This window comes from Salvelinus sp. IW2-2015, linkage group LG6.2, assembly GCF_002910315.2.
Source record: "Salvelinus sp. IW2-2015 linkage group LG6.2, ASM291031v2, whole genome shotgun sequence".
Taxonomy (NCBI): Eukaryota; Metazoa; Chordata; class Actinopteri; order Salmoniformes; family Salmonidae; genus Salvelinus; species Salvelinus sp. IW2-2015.
Window position 1 is genome coordinate 24,477,430 of NC_036846.1, and position 17,196 is coordinate 24,494,625.

Below are 17,196 nucleotides of genomic sequence, written 5' to 3' on the forward strand. Positions count from 1 at the left end.
GAAAAGCCCTGAAGTGTATCACAGACTATGTAATCACTTAAAAGCCCTGAAGTGTATCACAGCTGTTATCACTTGAAAGCCCGTAATGTGTATCACAGCTGCTAAATCACTTAAAGCCCTGAAGTGTATCACAGCTATTAATCACTTAAAAGCCCTGAAGTGTATCACAGCTATTAATCACTATAAAAGCCCTGAAGTGTATCACAGCTGTAAATCACTTGAAAAGCCCGTGAAGTGTATCACAGTGTAAAAATCACTTTGAAAGCCCTGAAGTGTATCACAGCTATTAATCACTTAAAAGCCCTGAAGCTTGTAACACAGCTATTAATCACTTAAAAGCCTGAAGTGTAACCACAGCTATTAATCACTTAAAAGCCCTTGAAAGTGTAACACAAGCTATTAATCACTTTAAAGCCCTGAGTGTATCACAGCTAATATCACTTAAAAGCCCTGGAAGTGTAACACAGCTATTAATCACTTGAAAGCCCTGAAGTGTATCACAGCTGTAAATCACTTAAAAAGCCCTGAAGTATATCACAGCTTTAAATCAATTTCAATGACGCTGTAGCCTCCCTCCATGTCTCTCTCTCTCTCCACATCCAAAACAATACACCTAGCGTTAAACTCTAATTGAATTGAAAGTCTTCAACACAAAGACAGCTGTCTTCCGTGGATCTAAGCTGATTAAATGGCTGGTCAGCAATCTTGAGCATCTAGCCACTCTGACAGACAAGACACCCCTGGTGCTTACATCACACAGTCAGCATGAAAAACAAAGAGGATACCTTTCATGAGTTTATAATGCCCTTTTTTAGCTTCTGTTCTGGGTTATGTCCAAAATGGCACCCTACTGCCTATGAGCCCCAGTCAAAAGTAGTGTACTATATGCTGTTTGTGAGTAAACCAACATAACACCTGTCAGCTTTAGTGGTGTGTTACATTTGAATGTAGAGGGTACTTTACCTACAGCCACTCTGTCAAACTGATGTTCTCTCCAGGCCTCTGCCTCAGTCTCTTCCAACACTTCAGGGAAATAGGAGGATAATTAAGTTAGGAGGCAATTCAGCACTGAGGCTATCCACAGCCATGTGGAAAAGGAGCTTGAATAGCCATTGCCTTGCCTGCAGTTATCTTTCTTCTTTGTGTTCTTGAGACATGCAGAAGAGAAAGATTAGACGATGTGTCACACTATATCTTTAATGACAACAGTAGATCCATAACACAGCAGCAACAACAGTAAAATATTAGATAATAATATTATAATATATTATATCATAGTATATAGACTGTATTGTAGTAATAATATTATATTATATCATAGTATATAGACTGTATTGTAGTAATAATATTATATTATATCATAGTATAGTATAGTATATAGACTGTATTGTAGTAATAATATTATAATATATTATATCATAGTACAGTCGCGGCCAAAAGTTTTGAGAATGCCACAAATATTCATTTCCACAAAGTTTGCTGCTTCAGTGTCAATTAACTTCTGGGCCACATCCTGACTGATGGCAGCCCATTCTTGCATAATAAATGCTTGGAGTTTGTCAGAATTTGTGGGGCTTTGTTTGTCCACCCGCCTCTTGAGGATTGACCACAAGTTCTCAATGTGATTAAGGTCTGGGGAGTTTCCTGGCCATGGACCCAAAATATCGATGTTTTGTTCCCCGAGCCACTTAGTTATCACTTTTGCCTCACTTTTGCCTTAGCAAGGTGCTCCATCATGCTGGAAAAGGCATTGTTCGTCACCAAACTGTTCCTGGATGGTTGGGAGAAGTTGCTCTCGGAGGATGTGTTGGTAACCTTCTTTATTCATCAGCTGGTGTTCTTAGGCAAAATTGGTGAGTGAGCCCACTCCCTTGGCTGAGAGAACCCCAACATGAATGGTCTCAGGATGCTTTACTGTTGGCATGACACAGGACTGATGGTAGCGCTCACCTTGTCTTCTCCGGACAAGATTTTTACGGATGCCCCAAACAATCGGAAGGGGATTCATCAGAGAAATGACTTTACCCCAGTCCTCAGAGTCCAATCTCGTTTACCTTTTGCAGAATATCAGCTGTGCCTGATGTTTTTTCCTGGAGAGAAGTGGCTTCTTGTAACGGCTTTCTTCGTCCTCCTCTGACGAGGAGTAAGAAATGTCGGACCAATGCGCGCGGGGTATGTGTCCATAATATATTTTAATGATACAAACGAACACAAGAAACAAAACAATAAACGATGTGTAAATACAACCGGACAGTTTCCGTGTGGAGCAAAACCTGACACGGAAAAATAACCACCACGAAACCCAGGTGGAAAAAGGCTACCTAAGTATGATTCTTAATCAGAGACAAATAACGGACACCTGCTCTGATTGAGAATCATACCAGGCCAAACGAATAAACAACATAAGAAAACGAACATAGATAACCCACCCAACACGACCCTGACTACTAAACAAAGAAATAACAAAAAAATCAGGTCAGAACGTGACACTTCTTTGCTGCCCTTCTTGACATGAGGCCATCCTCCAAAAGTCTTCGCCTCACTGTGCGTGCAGATGCACTCAACACTGCCTGCTGCATTCCTGAACAAGCTCTGTACTGGTGGTGCCCGATCCCGCGCAGACTATCAACTTTAGGGGAGCGGTCCTGGCTCTTGCTGGACTTTCTTGGGCGGCCTGAAGCCTTCTCACAACAATTGAAACGCTCTCCTTGAAGTTCTTTATGATCCGATAAATGGTTGATTTAGGTCTTACTGGCAGCATATCCTTGCCTTTGAAAGCCCTTTTTGTGCAAAGCAATGATGACGGCACGTGTTTTCCTTGCAGGTAACTTGCTTGAAGAGGAAAGACAATGATTCCAAGCACCACCCTCCCTTTGAAGCATCCAGTCTGTTATTCGAACTCAATCAGCATGACAGAGTGATCTCCAGCCTTGTCCTCATCAACACTCACACCTGTGTAACGAGAGAATCACTGACAATGATGTCAGCTGGTCCTTTTTGTGCAGGGCTGAGCAGTGGAAATGTTTTTGGGGGATTCAGTTCATTTGCAGGCAAAGAGGGACTTTGCAATTAATTGCAATTCATGATCATCTTCATAACATTCTGGAGTATAGCAAATTGCCATCATCAAAACTGAGGCAGCAATAATATTTTGTTGTCATTCTCAAAACTTTTGGCCACTACTTTAATTAGACTGTATTGTAGTAATAATATTAGAATATATCATAGTATAGACTGTATTGCCTATTAAACTATCTTTAATCTCTTGTCTCCACCTTAATACTGCACCTGCTTTCTCCTCTGTCTTGTTGTCCTCTGTATAATACTGCACCCTGCTTTCTCCTCTGTCTGTGTCCTCTGTATAATACTGACGCCTGGTTTATCCTCTGTCTGTGTCCTCTGTATATATGAAACCCTGCTTTATCTCTCTGTCTGTGCAGGAAAGTTCACTTGTATCGAGGCTGCTTTCCATCTGGAGAGGCAGATGGGCTATTACCTGTTAGATGTACATCCCCAGCCTTTTGATTGTCTATTTGTCCTGGGTGTCCTTCTGGTACAACATGGACGCTGCACCTGCCAGAGTGGGACTGGGCATTACCACCGTGTCACTATGACCACCCAGTCCTCCGGCTCCGAGCCTCCCTCCCCCCAGGTGAGGAATCTCCTAAAACAGAGTCCGGCTCCTGAGCCTCCCTCCCAAGGTGAGACAAACTCCCTAACCCAGAGCTCCGGCTCCTGAGCCTCCCTCCCCAAGGTGAGACAAACTCCCTAACCCAGAGCTTCGGCTCTGAGCCTCCCTCCCCAAGGTGAGACAAACTCCCTAACCAGAGCTCGGTCCTGAGCCTCCCTCCAAGGTGAGACAAACTCCCAACCGAACTCCGGCTCCTGGCTCCCTTCCCAAGTGAGGATTGTCTAGATGAACAACAACCCACACATGTTTATTTTCTAGATGATACAAACCACACTCTGTCTATTGTCCTAGATGAACTACAAACCACACTCTGTCTATTTTCCTAGATGAAATACAAACCACACCTGTCTATTGTCCTAGATGAACTACAAACCACACTGTCTATTGTCCTAGATGGTCAAACTAACTCAACATGAGAAAAAAAAGGATTTTCAGATTAAAAGAAAGCGGGGACTTTGCATGAGGGACTACGATTTTATAATTATGTCCTGGAAAAGTATCCTCCCATTTTGTTTGTTGACATTTAGGTGATTCATGTTCTCTGGAAAACTGAACTGAAGTGAACCGTGATTTGTATGCAGTTCAGCTGTCACAATAATGATCACACAGCACRGCTGAGCGTAGGTGCACACAGCACAGACTGCTCTCCCTCTTCCACGCCTCACTGACTTGGTGCGTTGGTGACAGGGAGGGAAGGAGAGGATAGGGGGACATTTTGAAAGACAACAACATTCAGTCGTCTTTACTCAACAAATCTAGCCACCACGGAAAAGTAACTTTTTTGCTGTCATTATTTTCTATCCCCCTGTTGTAGTGCTCTACTTTCAATACAAAGAGATGAAGAATGAAGAATTTTAATTGATCAAGTACTGTAAAACAAAAAAAAACACATCAAAATTTCTGATCTAGTGTGGAAAACTAGAAATCCCACAATCCAACGACACCAGGAAACAGTCAAACAGTAGTCTGCCTCTGTCTGTCTCGGGCTGCTGGTGCCTCATCATTTGAACAATGTCTTGTGAACCATGCATTCTGTAATGCCACCTAAACTGCATTCCAGGGCCACTTGGTCACTGACTTGTCAAATACAGTGAGCTTCAGCTGAACTGACAAGCCAACCCAGTCTAGCTTTAGCCCCATTTCCAGGTCAAAGATGTGGTTTCCAAAAATCTCTCTCTGTCACTGCCCAGGCAGAGCAGAGTCCTGCCAATCCAATTGACCGTACAGACTACAGTGTACTGGACAGTTCTTAGAGTTTGAAGTTAAATGTTGTCTTTGTAGCGGACATCAAATTAATGAATCAAGGATCATAGGATGATTAGATACAGATACAGTGTCTTCAGAAAGTATTTAGACCCCTTGACTTTTTCCTTACAGCCTTATTCTAAAATAGTTCATTTTTTTAAAGTCCTCATCAGTCAACACACAATACCCCATAATGACAAAACAAAAACAGGTTTTTAGACATTTTTGCTAATGTATTAAAAATGAAACACAGAAATTCCTCATTTACGTAAGAATTCAGACCTTTTGCCATGAGACTCGAAATTGAGCACAGGGTGCATCCTGTTTCCATTGATCATTCTTGAGATGTTTCTACAACTTGATTGGAGTCCACCTGTGGTAAATTCAATTGATTGGAAAGGCACACACCTGTCTATATAAGGTCTCACAGTTGACAGTGCATGTCAGAGCAAAAACCAAGCCATGAGGTCAAAGGAATTGTCTATAGATCTCCGAGACAGGATTGTCCATAGATCTCCGAGACAGGATTGTGTTGAGGCACAGATCTGGGGAAGGGTACCAAAAACTGTCTGCAGCATTGAAGGTTCCCGGATAACACAGTGGCCTCCATCATCCTTAAATGGAAGAAGTTTGGAACCACCACTCCACCAATCAGTTCTTTATGGTAGAGTGGCCAGACGGAAGCCACTCATCAGTAAAAGGAACATGACAGCCCACTTGGAGTTTGCCAAAAGGCACCTAAAGGACTCTCAAACAATGAGAAACAAGATTCTCTGGTCTGATGAAACTAAGATTGAACTGTTTGGCCTGAATGCCAAGTGTCACTTCTGGAGGAAAACTGTCACCATCCCTATGGTGAAGCATGGTGGTGGCAGCATCATGATGTGGGKATGTTTTTCAGCATCAGGGACTGGCAGACTAGTCAGGATTGAGGGAAAGATGAACAGAGAGAAGTACAGAGAGATTCTTGATGAAAACCTGCTCCAGAGCGCTCAGGACTTCAGACTGGGGCGAAGGTTCACCTTCCAACAGGACAACGACCCTAAGCACACAGCCAAGACAACRCAGGAGTGGCTTCGGGACAAGCCTCTGRATGTCCTTGAGTGGCCCAGCCAGAGCCCAGACTTGAACCCGATTGAACATTTCTTGAGAGACCTGAAAATGGCTGTGCAGCGACGCTCCCCATCCAACCTGACAGAGCTTGAGAGGATCTGCAGGGATGAATGGGAGAAACTCCCCAAATACAGGTGTGACAAGCTTGTAGCGTCATACAGTAGACCAAGAAGACTCAAGGCTGTAATCGCTGCCAATGGTGCTTCAACAAAGTATTAAGTAAAGGGTCTGAATACTTAAGTAAATGTGATATTTCAGTTTTGCAAAAATGTCTACAAACCTGTTTTTGCTTTGTCATTATGGAGTATTGTGTGTAGATTGATGAGGGGGAAAACAATTTAATTCATTTTAGAATAAGGCTGTAATGTAACAAAATGTGGAAAAACGCCAAGGGGTCTGAATACTTTCCCAATGGACATGGTACTGTACATTATCTTTGACTCCAAGGTCAGTTGTTGTTGTCCTCCTCCTGCTTACCATCGTGTCCTCCTGCCCAATCACAGGTGTCGTATGTGAAAGCCATTGACATCTGGATGGCCGTGTGCCTCCTGTTTGTCTTCTCGGCCCTGCTCGAGTACGCTGCTGTGAACTTCATCGCTCGGCAACACAAGGAACTGCTGCGCTTCAGGAGGAGAAGGAGACACATGAAGGTCAATGAACTGCTTTTTTAAATTATTGTGATCAAATGTTTATTATCCAATCATAGATTAGACTAACACTTTTCACAGGAACCCTTCCCTTCCCATCACCTCAACCCCCTCCTCTCAGACCAGCAAGAGAGCCAGCCTCAGTTAAATATGACACTTTTTGTTTTCTTATATTCTCTACAAGTACACAACAGTTCATATTTAATGCTGAGGGAGTATTGAGAATGATTAAAGTCATTAGGRTTTGTCCCAAATGGCACCCTAGTCCCTTTATAGTGCACAAAWTTTGACCAGAGCCCATAGAGAATAGGCTCAAATGTATTGCACTATATAGCGTGCCATTTGCGACACATCCATGGACACAGACCAAACAAAAGAATGAGCTGTGTATCAGATTCACAACAATAGATTTATTCCCACATGCCCTACAGTGCCTTGCAAAAGTATTCATCCCCCTTGGCGTTTTTCCTATTTTGTTGCATTACAACCTGTAATTTAAATGGATTTCTATTTGGATTTCATGTAATGGACATACACAAAATAGTCCAAATTGGTGAAGTGAAATGGAAAAAAATTACTTGTTTGCTATGAAGTCCCTAAATAAGATCTGGTGCAACCAATTACCTTCAGAAGTCACATAAGTAGTTAAATAACGTCCACCTGTTTGCAATCTAAGTGTCACATGATCTGTCACATGATCTCAGTATAAATAGACCTGTTCTGAAAGGCCCCAGAGTCTGAAACACCACTAAGCAAAGGGCAACACCAACCAAGCAGCACCATGAAGACCAAGGAGCTCTCCAAACAGGTCAGGGTTGGGTTCTAAAAAATATCAGAAACTGTGAACATCCCACAGAGCACCATTAAATCCATTATTAAAACATGGAAAGAATATGGCACCACAACAAACCTGCCAAGAGAGGGCCGCCCACCAAAACTCACAGACCAGGCAAGGAGGACATTAATCAGAGAGGCAACAAAGAGACCAAAGATAACCCTGAAGGAGCTGCAAAGCTCCACAGCGGAGATTGRAGGAGCTGTCCATAGGACCACTTTACGCCGTACATTCCACAGAGCTGGGCTTTACGGAAGAGTGGCCAGAAAATTGCTTAAAGAAAAAAATAAGCAACCACATTTGGTGTTCACCAAAAGGCATGTGGGAGACTCCCCAAACATATGGAAGAGGGTACTCTGGTCAGATGAGACTAAAATTGAGCTTTTTGGCCATTAAGGAAAACGCTATGTCTGGCGCAAACCCAACATCCCTCATTACTCCAAGAATACCATCCCCACAGTGAAGCATGGTGGTGGCAGCATCATGCTGTGGGAAACTGGTCAGAATTTAAGGAATGATGGATGGTGCTAAATACAGGGAAAKTCTTGTGGGAAACCTGTTTCAGTCTTCCAGAGATTTGAGACTGGGACGGAGGTTCAGGACAATGACGCTAAGAATACTGCTAAACCAACACTCGAGTGGTTTAAGGGGAAACATTGAAATGTCTTGGAATGGCCTAGTCAAAGCCCAGACCTCAATCCAATTGAGAATCTGTGGTATGACTTAAAGATTACTGTACACCAGCGGAATGCATCCAACTTGAAGGAGCTGGAGCAGTTTTGTCTTGAAGAATGGGCAAAAATCCCAGTGGCTAGATGTGCCAAGCTTATAGAGACATACCCCAAGAGACTTGCAGCTGTAATTGCTGCAAAGATTGCTCTACAAAGTATTGACTTTTGGGGGGGGGGGTGAATATTTGTGCACACTCAAGTTTTCCGTTTTTTTTTTGTCTTATTTCTTGTTTGTTTCACAATAAAAAATATTTTGCATCTTCGAAGTGGTAGGCATGTTGTGTAAATCAAATGATAGAATTCCCCCGAAAATCCATTTTAATTCCAAGTTGTAAAGCAATAAATTAGGAAAAATGCCAAGGGGGGTGTATCAAATTCACAACAATGGAATTATTCCCACATGCCTTAACGTAGTCTATCGTCTAACTGGCCCAGGAGGACACCAGGTTGTAACGGTAGGGTTTAAAGGCCACTGCAATACAACGTTCCCAATGGGCGGTGCCTGTTATCCTTGTATTAAAGTCAGTTAAACAAGTAGTCAGGAACTTGTTTTATAGCCTGATCCCAGATCTGTTGTTGTATAGCCAACTCCTGTTGTCATTGGCATACCTAGTTTTTAGTGCACAATGACCAAAGTAATTGGCAAGACAGCACAAACAGATCTGGGATCAGGCTATAAAACAAGTAGATTGAAATTGAAAACCCCATTGCTACACTCAGTTTTTTTTGCTTTTAATAAGATGTCAGATCCAAACAAACTCCGTAGCTGTTGTTTGTCTGATAGTGTTTGTGTTATTGATGTCTTGAAGACTGAATATCAAATAGAGCTATAAAAGTATGAGTCATTTAGTACTATCTTTCTACCACAGAGAGTGTTGTTCCCTCATCCTAAAACTCAGATCCAGCTAGGGGACTCTTTCTCTGCATCACTCATCTCATTTCTCTGAGGGGCAGCTAGACGGAGGAATTCAGATGTTAGATTTTTTTTTTTACTGTTTAATCAATCAATTTTATCTGTCCAGATGAATTGATCAAATCCAAGACCATGTAATTTATTTAGAAGTAAACCTGTCAGCCTTGAAGCTAATAGAATAGGTCTGAGGAGGAGGGGGAGGAGGAGAGAGGGGGGAGGGAGGAGGAGGAGGGGGAGTAGGGAGGAGGAAGAGGAGGGGAGGAGGAGGAGGGGAGGAGGAGAAGGAGGAGGGGAGAGGGGGGGGAGGTTGGGAAAGGGGAGGAGGAGGAGGAGGGGGGGGAGGAGGAGAAAGAGGAGAAAGAGGAGGGGGGTTGAGAAAACACAGAAACCCTTCAAGGAGTTAGACATAAACATTCCATAAACTCCTTGTCATTCCGTGCGCCTTGACCGGGCGGACAGGCAGGCAGGAGTCTACAGCCACTGACTACTTCCAAGGGAATATGGATCCAGTCAATCATTCAAAAGAGAGTAAAAAAAACTCAAAATAAATCCTCAATACTATTGCTATAATCCATAATCCCTGAAAGGAGGGTATGTACTAGGTGAGGGTAGATTAGTCTACTGTTCCCTGGAGCACTAGTCTCTCTCAGGTAAATCGAGAAGCTGGCCACATCCCTAATGGCAACCATAGGGCTCTGGTCAAAAATAGTGCACTATACAGGGAATAGGGTGCCATAGGGCTCTGGTCAAAAGTAGTGCACTATACAGGGAATAGGGTGCCATAGGGCTCTGGTCAAAAGTAGTGCACTATACAGGGAATAGGTTGCCATAGGGCTCTGGTCAATAGTAGTGTGCTATTTATTAATATWTTTTTATTTCACCTTTATTGAACCAGGTAGGCCAGTTGAGAACAAGTTCTCATTTACAACTGCGACCTGGCCAAGATAAAGCAAAGCAGTGCGACAAAAACAACAACACAGAGTTACACATGGGATAAAYAMRYGTACAGTCAATTACACAATAGAAAAATCTATATACAGTGTGTGCAAATGAAGTAAGATTAGGGAGGTAAGGCAATAAATAGGCCATAGTGGTGAAATAATTACAATTTAGCAATTAAACACTGGAGTGATAGATGTGCAGATGATGATGTGCAAGTAGAGATACTGCTGAGTACCATACAGTGTTTAGTGCTCCCATCTCTACAAGAGATGATAGCTGGTAGTCCTGGAGTTTGTCATGAATGACTCAGATCTTCATCCAGTCTTTTACATGGTATGAGTTCTGGAGATTTCCGGTCTGGTGATGTCATCGTGTAGTCTAGTATGTGAAATGCAAGTCAAGCATTATTCTGCTGCGTTTTATAGAAAATGCTGACAAATACTTGTTTGAGTGGTGTTAGGCCTATATAGTATTGCAGTYAACAATAGTATCATAAAATAGGACAAATATAAGCACCCGCCAAATTACTATTTAGTATTATTATATAGTGTACTATTGCAGTTAACTATATTATCATATTATGTTATTATATTAACATTTTTTWATGTAATTATTAACCAAATATCCTGTGAAAATGATTATAAATCCTTGTTTGAGCGGTGTTAGGCCTATAGTATTGAAATGAATAATATTATCCAGTGTTGATGATTATAAGCCCATTATGAAAGGATATATCCTGCATTTACTTAAAATCCTGAATGATATTGAGAGTTTTGGGAGTTTTATCAGATGACAGGCTAGCTGCTATGTGAAATAGCTAGATTGATGTTGTATGACTTTACCATCCTGATCTACAGAAAGACATGTTGTATGACTTTACCATTACCAGTTCAGTGTGTGTGTTCAGCCTTCTTAAAAGCACATTCAGCCCAGGCACCTTCTAAAGGCTATCATTCAGCCAGGTCAGCCTTCTAAAGGCATCATTCAGCCAGGTCAGCCTTCTAAAGGCTATCATTCAGCCAGGTCAGCCTTCTAAAGGCTATTCATTCAAGCCAGGTCAGCCTTCTTAAAGGCTATCATTCCAGGTACCTTCTAAAGGCTATCATCAGCCAGGTCATCTTCTAAAGGCTATCATTCAGCCAGGTCAGCCTTCTAAAGGACTATCATTCAGCCAGGTCAGCCTTCTAAGGCTATCATTCAGCCAGGTCAGGCCTTCTAAAGGCTATCATTCAGCCAGGTCAGCCTTCTAAAGGCTATCATTCAGCCAGGTCATCCTTCTAAAGGCTATCATTCAGCCAGGTCAGCCTTCTAGGCTATCATTCAGCCAGGTCAGCCTTCTAAAGGCTATCATTCAGCCAGGTCAGCCTTCTAAAGGCTATCATTCAGCCAGGTCAACCTTCTAAAGCTATAATTCACCAGGTCAGCCTTCTAAAAAGCTATCATTCAGCCAGGTCAGCCTTCTAAAGGCTATCATTCAGCCAGGTCAGCCTTCTAAAGACTATCATTCAGCCAGGTCAGCCTTCTAAAGGCTATCATTCAGCCAGGTCAGCCTTCTAAAGGCTATCATTCAGCCAGGTCAGCTTCTAACTATCATCAGCTGTCATCTCTAGCTCATTCAGGTCAGCCTTCAAAGGCTATCATTCAGCCAGTGAGCCTTCTAAACACTATCATTCAGCCAGTCAGCCTTCAAAGGCTATCATTTAGCCAGGTCATCCTTCTAAAAGGCTATCATTCAGCCAGGTCATCCTTCTAAAGGCTATCATTTAGCCAGTCATCCTTCTAAAGGCTACATTCAGCCAGTCAGCCTTCTTAAAGCATCATCAGCCAGGTCAATCCTCTAAAGCTATCATTCAGCCAGGTCAGCCTTCTAAAAGGCTATCATTCAGACATGTTCAGCCTTCTAAAGGCTATCATTCAGCCAGGTCATCCCAGAGACTGCTCCTCTGCTCTCTCTGCAGTGAGGAACCTGTCACTTCTACCCTCGACACAATTAAACAACCTCTCTGGTTCTCTCTGGTTCTGGCTGAGCATCGGGATACATAGCACACACACACTCAGCTCCAGGACCAATCTTCAACAGCTGCAGTGGGAATCTTGTTGTTTCTCCGTTGGTGTTTAATTGGTCGATGATTGTCACTGATAACCTAGAGAGTGCCCATCAGCTACTACCTGACCTGGTTGAAAACTGATGGTCGCTGATTAGAAAGACAATGAGGGTGAAATCTACAAACGAACGCTGCAGCCTTTCCTCTGTCTGTCTGTCTGTCTGTCTGTCTGTCTGTCTGTCTGTCTGTCTGTCTGTCTGTCTGTCTGTCTGTCTGTCTGTCTGTCTGTCTGTCCGTCCGTCCGTCCGTCCGTCCGTCCGTCCGTCCGTCCGTCCGTCCGTCCGTCCGTCCGTCCGTGCGTGCGTGCGTGCGTGCGTGCGTGCGTGCGCGTGCGTGTACGTGTACGAATGTTTATGTGTGTGTGCGTACCTCTATGTGAAGGTGACAGATTGAGGTCTCCCCCTCCTGGCCAGATGGTGTAACTGTAGACGGCAGATCAATAGCAACAGGCAGACTATTCATCTGTTGCCTTGAAGTATAGACTGACTGTCCAGCAGCAACCCACTCCCTCGACACACACACACACACGCACACACGCACACACACACACAAAGAAAGAGAGAAAGGTCTTAGGAGTAAACTAAATAATGAAATCACTTGCCCAACTGCAGCCAACCAATATTATCCACCAGCATTGAATAAAATAACAGCAAACTGCATGTAATTTGACAAGCTYCTCTCGAGACTGTAAGAAAGGCCTTACCGAATAAACATGAATAAATATTGACTTGATTAAAACTTGACCCAACTGCAGAATACARGATATCAATGGTGTCTCCTTTAAGGATTGTATAAAGATTATCAATGAAATTATAGCAGTTACAGAATTCATAATAATACATGATTTAATTAGCCATAGAGACATGTCTGTAGCCTATACCCAACCACAATAACAACAGCCATATAGCATTAAAGATGCACTCCAGGATCTTAAGCTTAATAGATTCGTAACATTTATACACTGAACAAAAAATATCAACGCAACAATTTCAAAGATTTTACTGAGTTACAGTTTATATATAAGGAAATCAGTCAATTGAAATAAATTCATTAGGCCCTAATCTATGGATTCCACATGACTGGGCAGGGGCGCAGCCCTGGGGGGGCTTGGGAGGACATAGGCCAACCCACTTGGGAGCCAGGCCCACCCACTTGGGAGCCAGGCCCACCCACTTGGGAGCCAGGCCCAGCCAATCAGAATTCGTTTTTCCCCACAAAATGGCTTTATTACAGACAGAAGTACTCCTCAGTTTTATCAGCTGTCCGAAGAAGCCGGGTGTGGTGGTCCTGGGCTGGCGTGGTTACAYGTGGTCTGYGGGTTTTAGTCCAGTTGGACATAATGCCAAATTCTCGAAAACAATGTTGGAGGCGGCTTATGGTAGAGAATTGAACACTCTGGTGGACATTCTTGCAGTCAGCATGTTAATCCCTCAAAACTTGAGACATCTGTGACATTGTGTTGTGTGACAAAAYTGCTCATTTTAGAGTGGCCTTTTATTGCCCCCTGCAGAAGGTGCACCTATGTAATGATCATGCTGTTTAATCAGCTTCTTGATATGCCACACCTGTCAGGTGAATGGATACTCTTGGTGAAGGAGAAATGCTCACTAACAGGAAAGTAAACAAATTTGTGCACAACATTTGAGAGAAATAAGCTTTTTGTGTGTATGGAACATTTCTGGGATCTTTTATTTCCACTCATGAAACATGGGACCAACACTTTACATGTTGCGTTTATATTTTTGTTCAGTGGTACAAATTGTATTTGTAAGATATCTAATTGTTAGTGCACAAAATGTCTTCCATTCTGTTACATACTGTAATTCAATTTTTTTCCATGGTTTAATAAGGAAGACATTTGTCTGTGGCTCATTTGTGATGCTAGTCAGCCAATGCCTCCACGCCAGGCAGTCACTAAAAGCAACCCAAAAAACTMAACTCTAGTCTAAAATATTAGCGTCCAGAAACGTCTCAGCTAAGTGGATAGCTCTTTTCTTTCAGCTGTCCTTTTCCCCTTTAGTCCAAACTGAGATATATTAATAACTAGGTGACATGATGTGACCCCTAGACTGCAGATACAGTGTTCCACTGGCTAAMGATGACAGGGCCTTATTAGGACCAGACTTCCTGATTGATCCAGGATAATCAGCTCATTAGGCCTGATAAGAGACTGGATTAGCTAGGTAAATAAGTGGCAAGCGACAGGAAGCTACTCTCTGCCAGTGTCTGCAGGACATGAAGGAGCTAAATTATGTGAACTCATTGTTTCTTTGCGAAGTAAAAGATAATACATCCAAAAAATAATACATAGAACAAAGAYAAGTTATTGAACTTCTGTACAATATTTTCACAATACAAAATATATTACGTAGTATAAAGATGTTATAATTGAGTTGTGTTTCAACTGTGAAGAATATTTGTAAACAGTTTTACATTAACAATGTCTAAAATCCAGAATTTCTGCCATTCTGAAGCAAAAACCCATAGAGCACTAGTGAGAGAGATGATAAGGGACTATTTAATTGTGTTTCAACTGTGACTTATATTTCTTAACAGTTTTACATGAACATGGCCTAAAGTCATGTATTCAGGCAGTTTCGACAACGCAGAAATGATCGATAATAGGAGACACTGTGGCTTTTTAAACAGTTTTCAATAAACATAGTCTAAAATCATGTTTGATGTCATTTTTAAGTAACAACTAGTGCAGTACTGGTAGTAGAGATGATGGGRACACTATGCGACACTATTTGGTATGTTGCAACTGTGAAATATAGTTTTAAACAGTTWTATATTAACAATGTCTAAAATCCAGAATTTCTGCCRTTCTAAAGCAAGAMCCGGTGAGAGAGACAATTTAGTTGTTTCAACTGTGAAGCAAAATRTAATGTTCAAAGAAGTCAGTCCTAGACTAGACGAGCAAGGTATTTGTTTTATTTGACTTTGTGTCCGAGAAACCAGCCCTTAACAGTAGTACTACTTCAACATTCTCCTCAGATTACCTGATCCTTTAATAATGAATATACCAATCCTCAATATAAAAGCATGATAGCACGATATTAAAAAAGGAATGAGAATCCGATTGGAATGACTGGGAAAGGGTCGTGTATTGGCATTGGGGCTAAATTGCTTTGGGAAATCATAAAATGAACGGCAAGACACCAACTCCTTCGAGGAGAAGTTGATGATAGTAGTCGTGACACTTCCCAAAATGACTTTGTGCAAATCAGCATTTTCCCTTTTCCAAGGCTGCATGACACCGTGACCCACGCAAAGGCAAATGTTTAGAGAAAACATAAGATGGAACCTCCAACTAGTTGGTTTTACGGTTCTCTTTAATCTCAGCCATTAATCACATCACCACACACTAAGAGATATACAGGCATCTATCATGAGGAAATAATGAGATGGATCGGGGAGTCAAGGCGTCCTTCTCTCTGTGTCTCACTAGACACCAAACAACCAACCAACCGGTCACCTCTCTTTCAATTCAATCTCAATTCAAAGGGCTTTATTGGCATGGGAAACATATGTTTACATTGCCATAGCAAGTCAAATAGATAATGAACAAAAGTGGAATAAACAATGAAAATTTGACAGTAAACATTACACTCACAGAAGTTGGAAATAGAAGAGAGACATTTCAAATGTCATATGATGTATATATACAGTGTTGTAACGATGTGCAAATAGTACAAAAGGGAAAATAAATAAACATAAATATTGGTTGTATTTACAATGGTGTTTGTTCTTCACTGGTTGCCCTTTTCTTGTGGCAACAGGTCACAAATCTTGCTGCTGTGATGACTCACTGTGSTATTTCACCCAATAGATATGGGAGTTTATCAAAATTGGATTTGTTTGGGGATTCTCTCTCTGACTTGCAAATGCAAAAGGAGGAGAATGAGTGAGGGAGGGAGGGAGGAGGAGAGAGGAGGAGAGAGCCTGATACTGCTTTTGTTCCAAGCCATACATTGTTTCCCTCACCACCACAAACCCAAAGGGCACCATTCCTCTCTCTCACTATTTATCTCCCCTTCGTACAATAAGAGTCTCTGCCCAGCTTACTGCTTTAATGGTGGAATGTTGAATTAGGGGGCCGGGTAATGAATCAGACAGCCGGGGCTGGGGCGGGCGGTGTGAAAATGTATGCGTTTCAAATGGCATCCTATTCCCTACATMGTACACTACTTTTGACCATAGGTCTAAGTCGAAAGTAGTGCACTATGTAGGGAATAGGATGCCATTTTGGGACGCCATCCTCCGCCATCCCTCTTTACTGCTCCACGTCACGTCCCCCAGCCAACACATTAATCATACGGCAGGAGGAGTGAATACTTACAAATGGTGGGCCAGCGCCACTGAAGGACAAGGGAAGGTTGACGCACAACACAGCCGATTAGGATATTCAGTCCACTGTTACAGGAAAAAGTGGAGCAACGTAGCCTAGCATTAGATTGTCTCAGTCACTGTTACGGAAAACAGTGGAGCAACGTAGCTAGCATTAGATGTCTCAGTCACTGTTAACGAAAAGAGTGAGCAACGTAGCCAGCATTAGATGTTCTAGTCACTGTTACAGGAAAACATAGTGGAGCAAGTAGCTAGCATTAGATGTCTCAGTCACTGTTACAGGAAAACAGTGGAGCAACGTAGCCAGCATTAGATGTCTCAGTCACTGTTACAGGAAATAGTGGCAGTAGCAGCATTAGATGTCTCAGTCACTGTTACAGGAAAAAGTGGACGCAACGTAGCTAGCATTAGATTGTCTCAGTCACTGTTAGTGGAGTGGAGGAGACGATCCAAAATGGGGGAAAGGAGAAGACCCGCCTCCCTTGGTGTGTGTGTGTGTGTTGTGTGTGTGTGTGTGTGTGTGTGTGTGTGTGTGTGTGTGGTGTGTGTGTGTGTGTGTGTGTGTGTTGTGTGTGTGTTGTGTGTGTGTTCATCCATTCAGTCCAACACACATGAACAGTTATA

The 17,196-nt window shown here is 42.4% G+C and overlaps 1 protein-coding gene across 1 annotated transcript in view; it reads left to right on the plus strand.

Moving 5' to 3' along the window:
• LOC112081117 (glycine receptor subunit alphaZ1-like) overlaps positions 1–17,196 on the plus strand; it is a 41,527-nt gene that overhangs the window by 14,438 nt on the left and 9,893 nt on the right. Inside the window, exons 5-6 of the mRNA XM_070444171.1 lie at positions 3,441–3,652; positions 6,553–6,699. Of these exons, the coding sequence (XP_070300272.1) occupies positions 3,441–3,652; positions 6,553–6,699 (359 nt within the window). The remainder of the gene's footprint in view (positions 1–3,440; positions 3,653–6,552; positions 6,700–17,196) is intronic.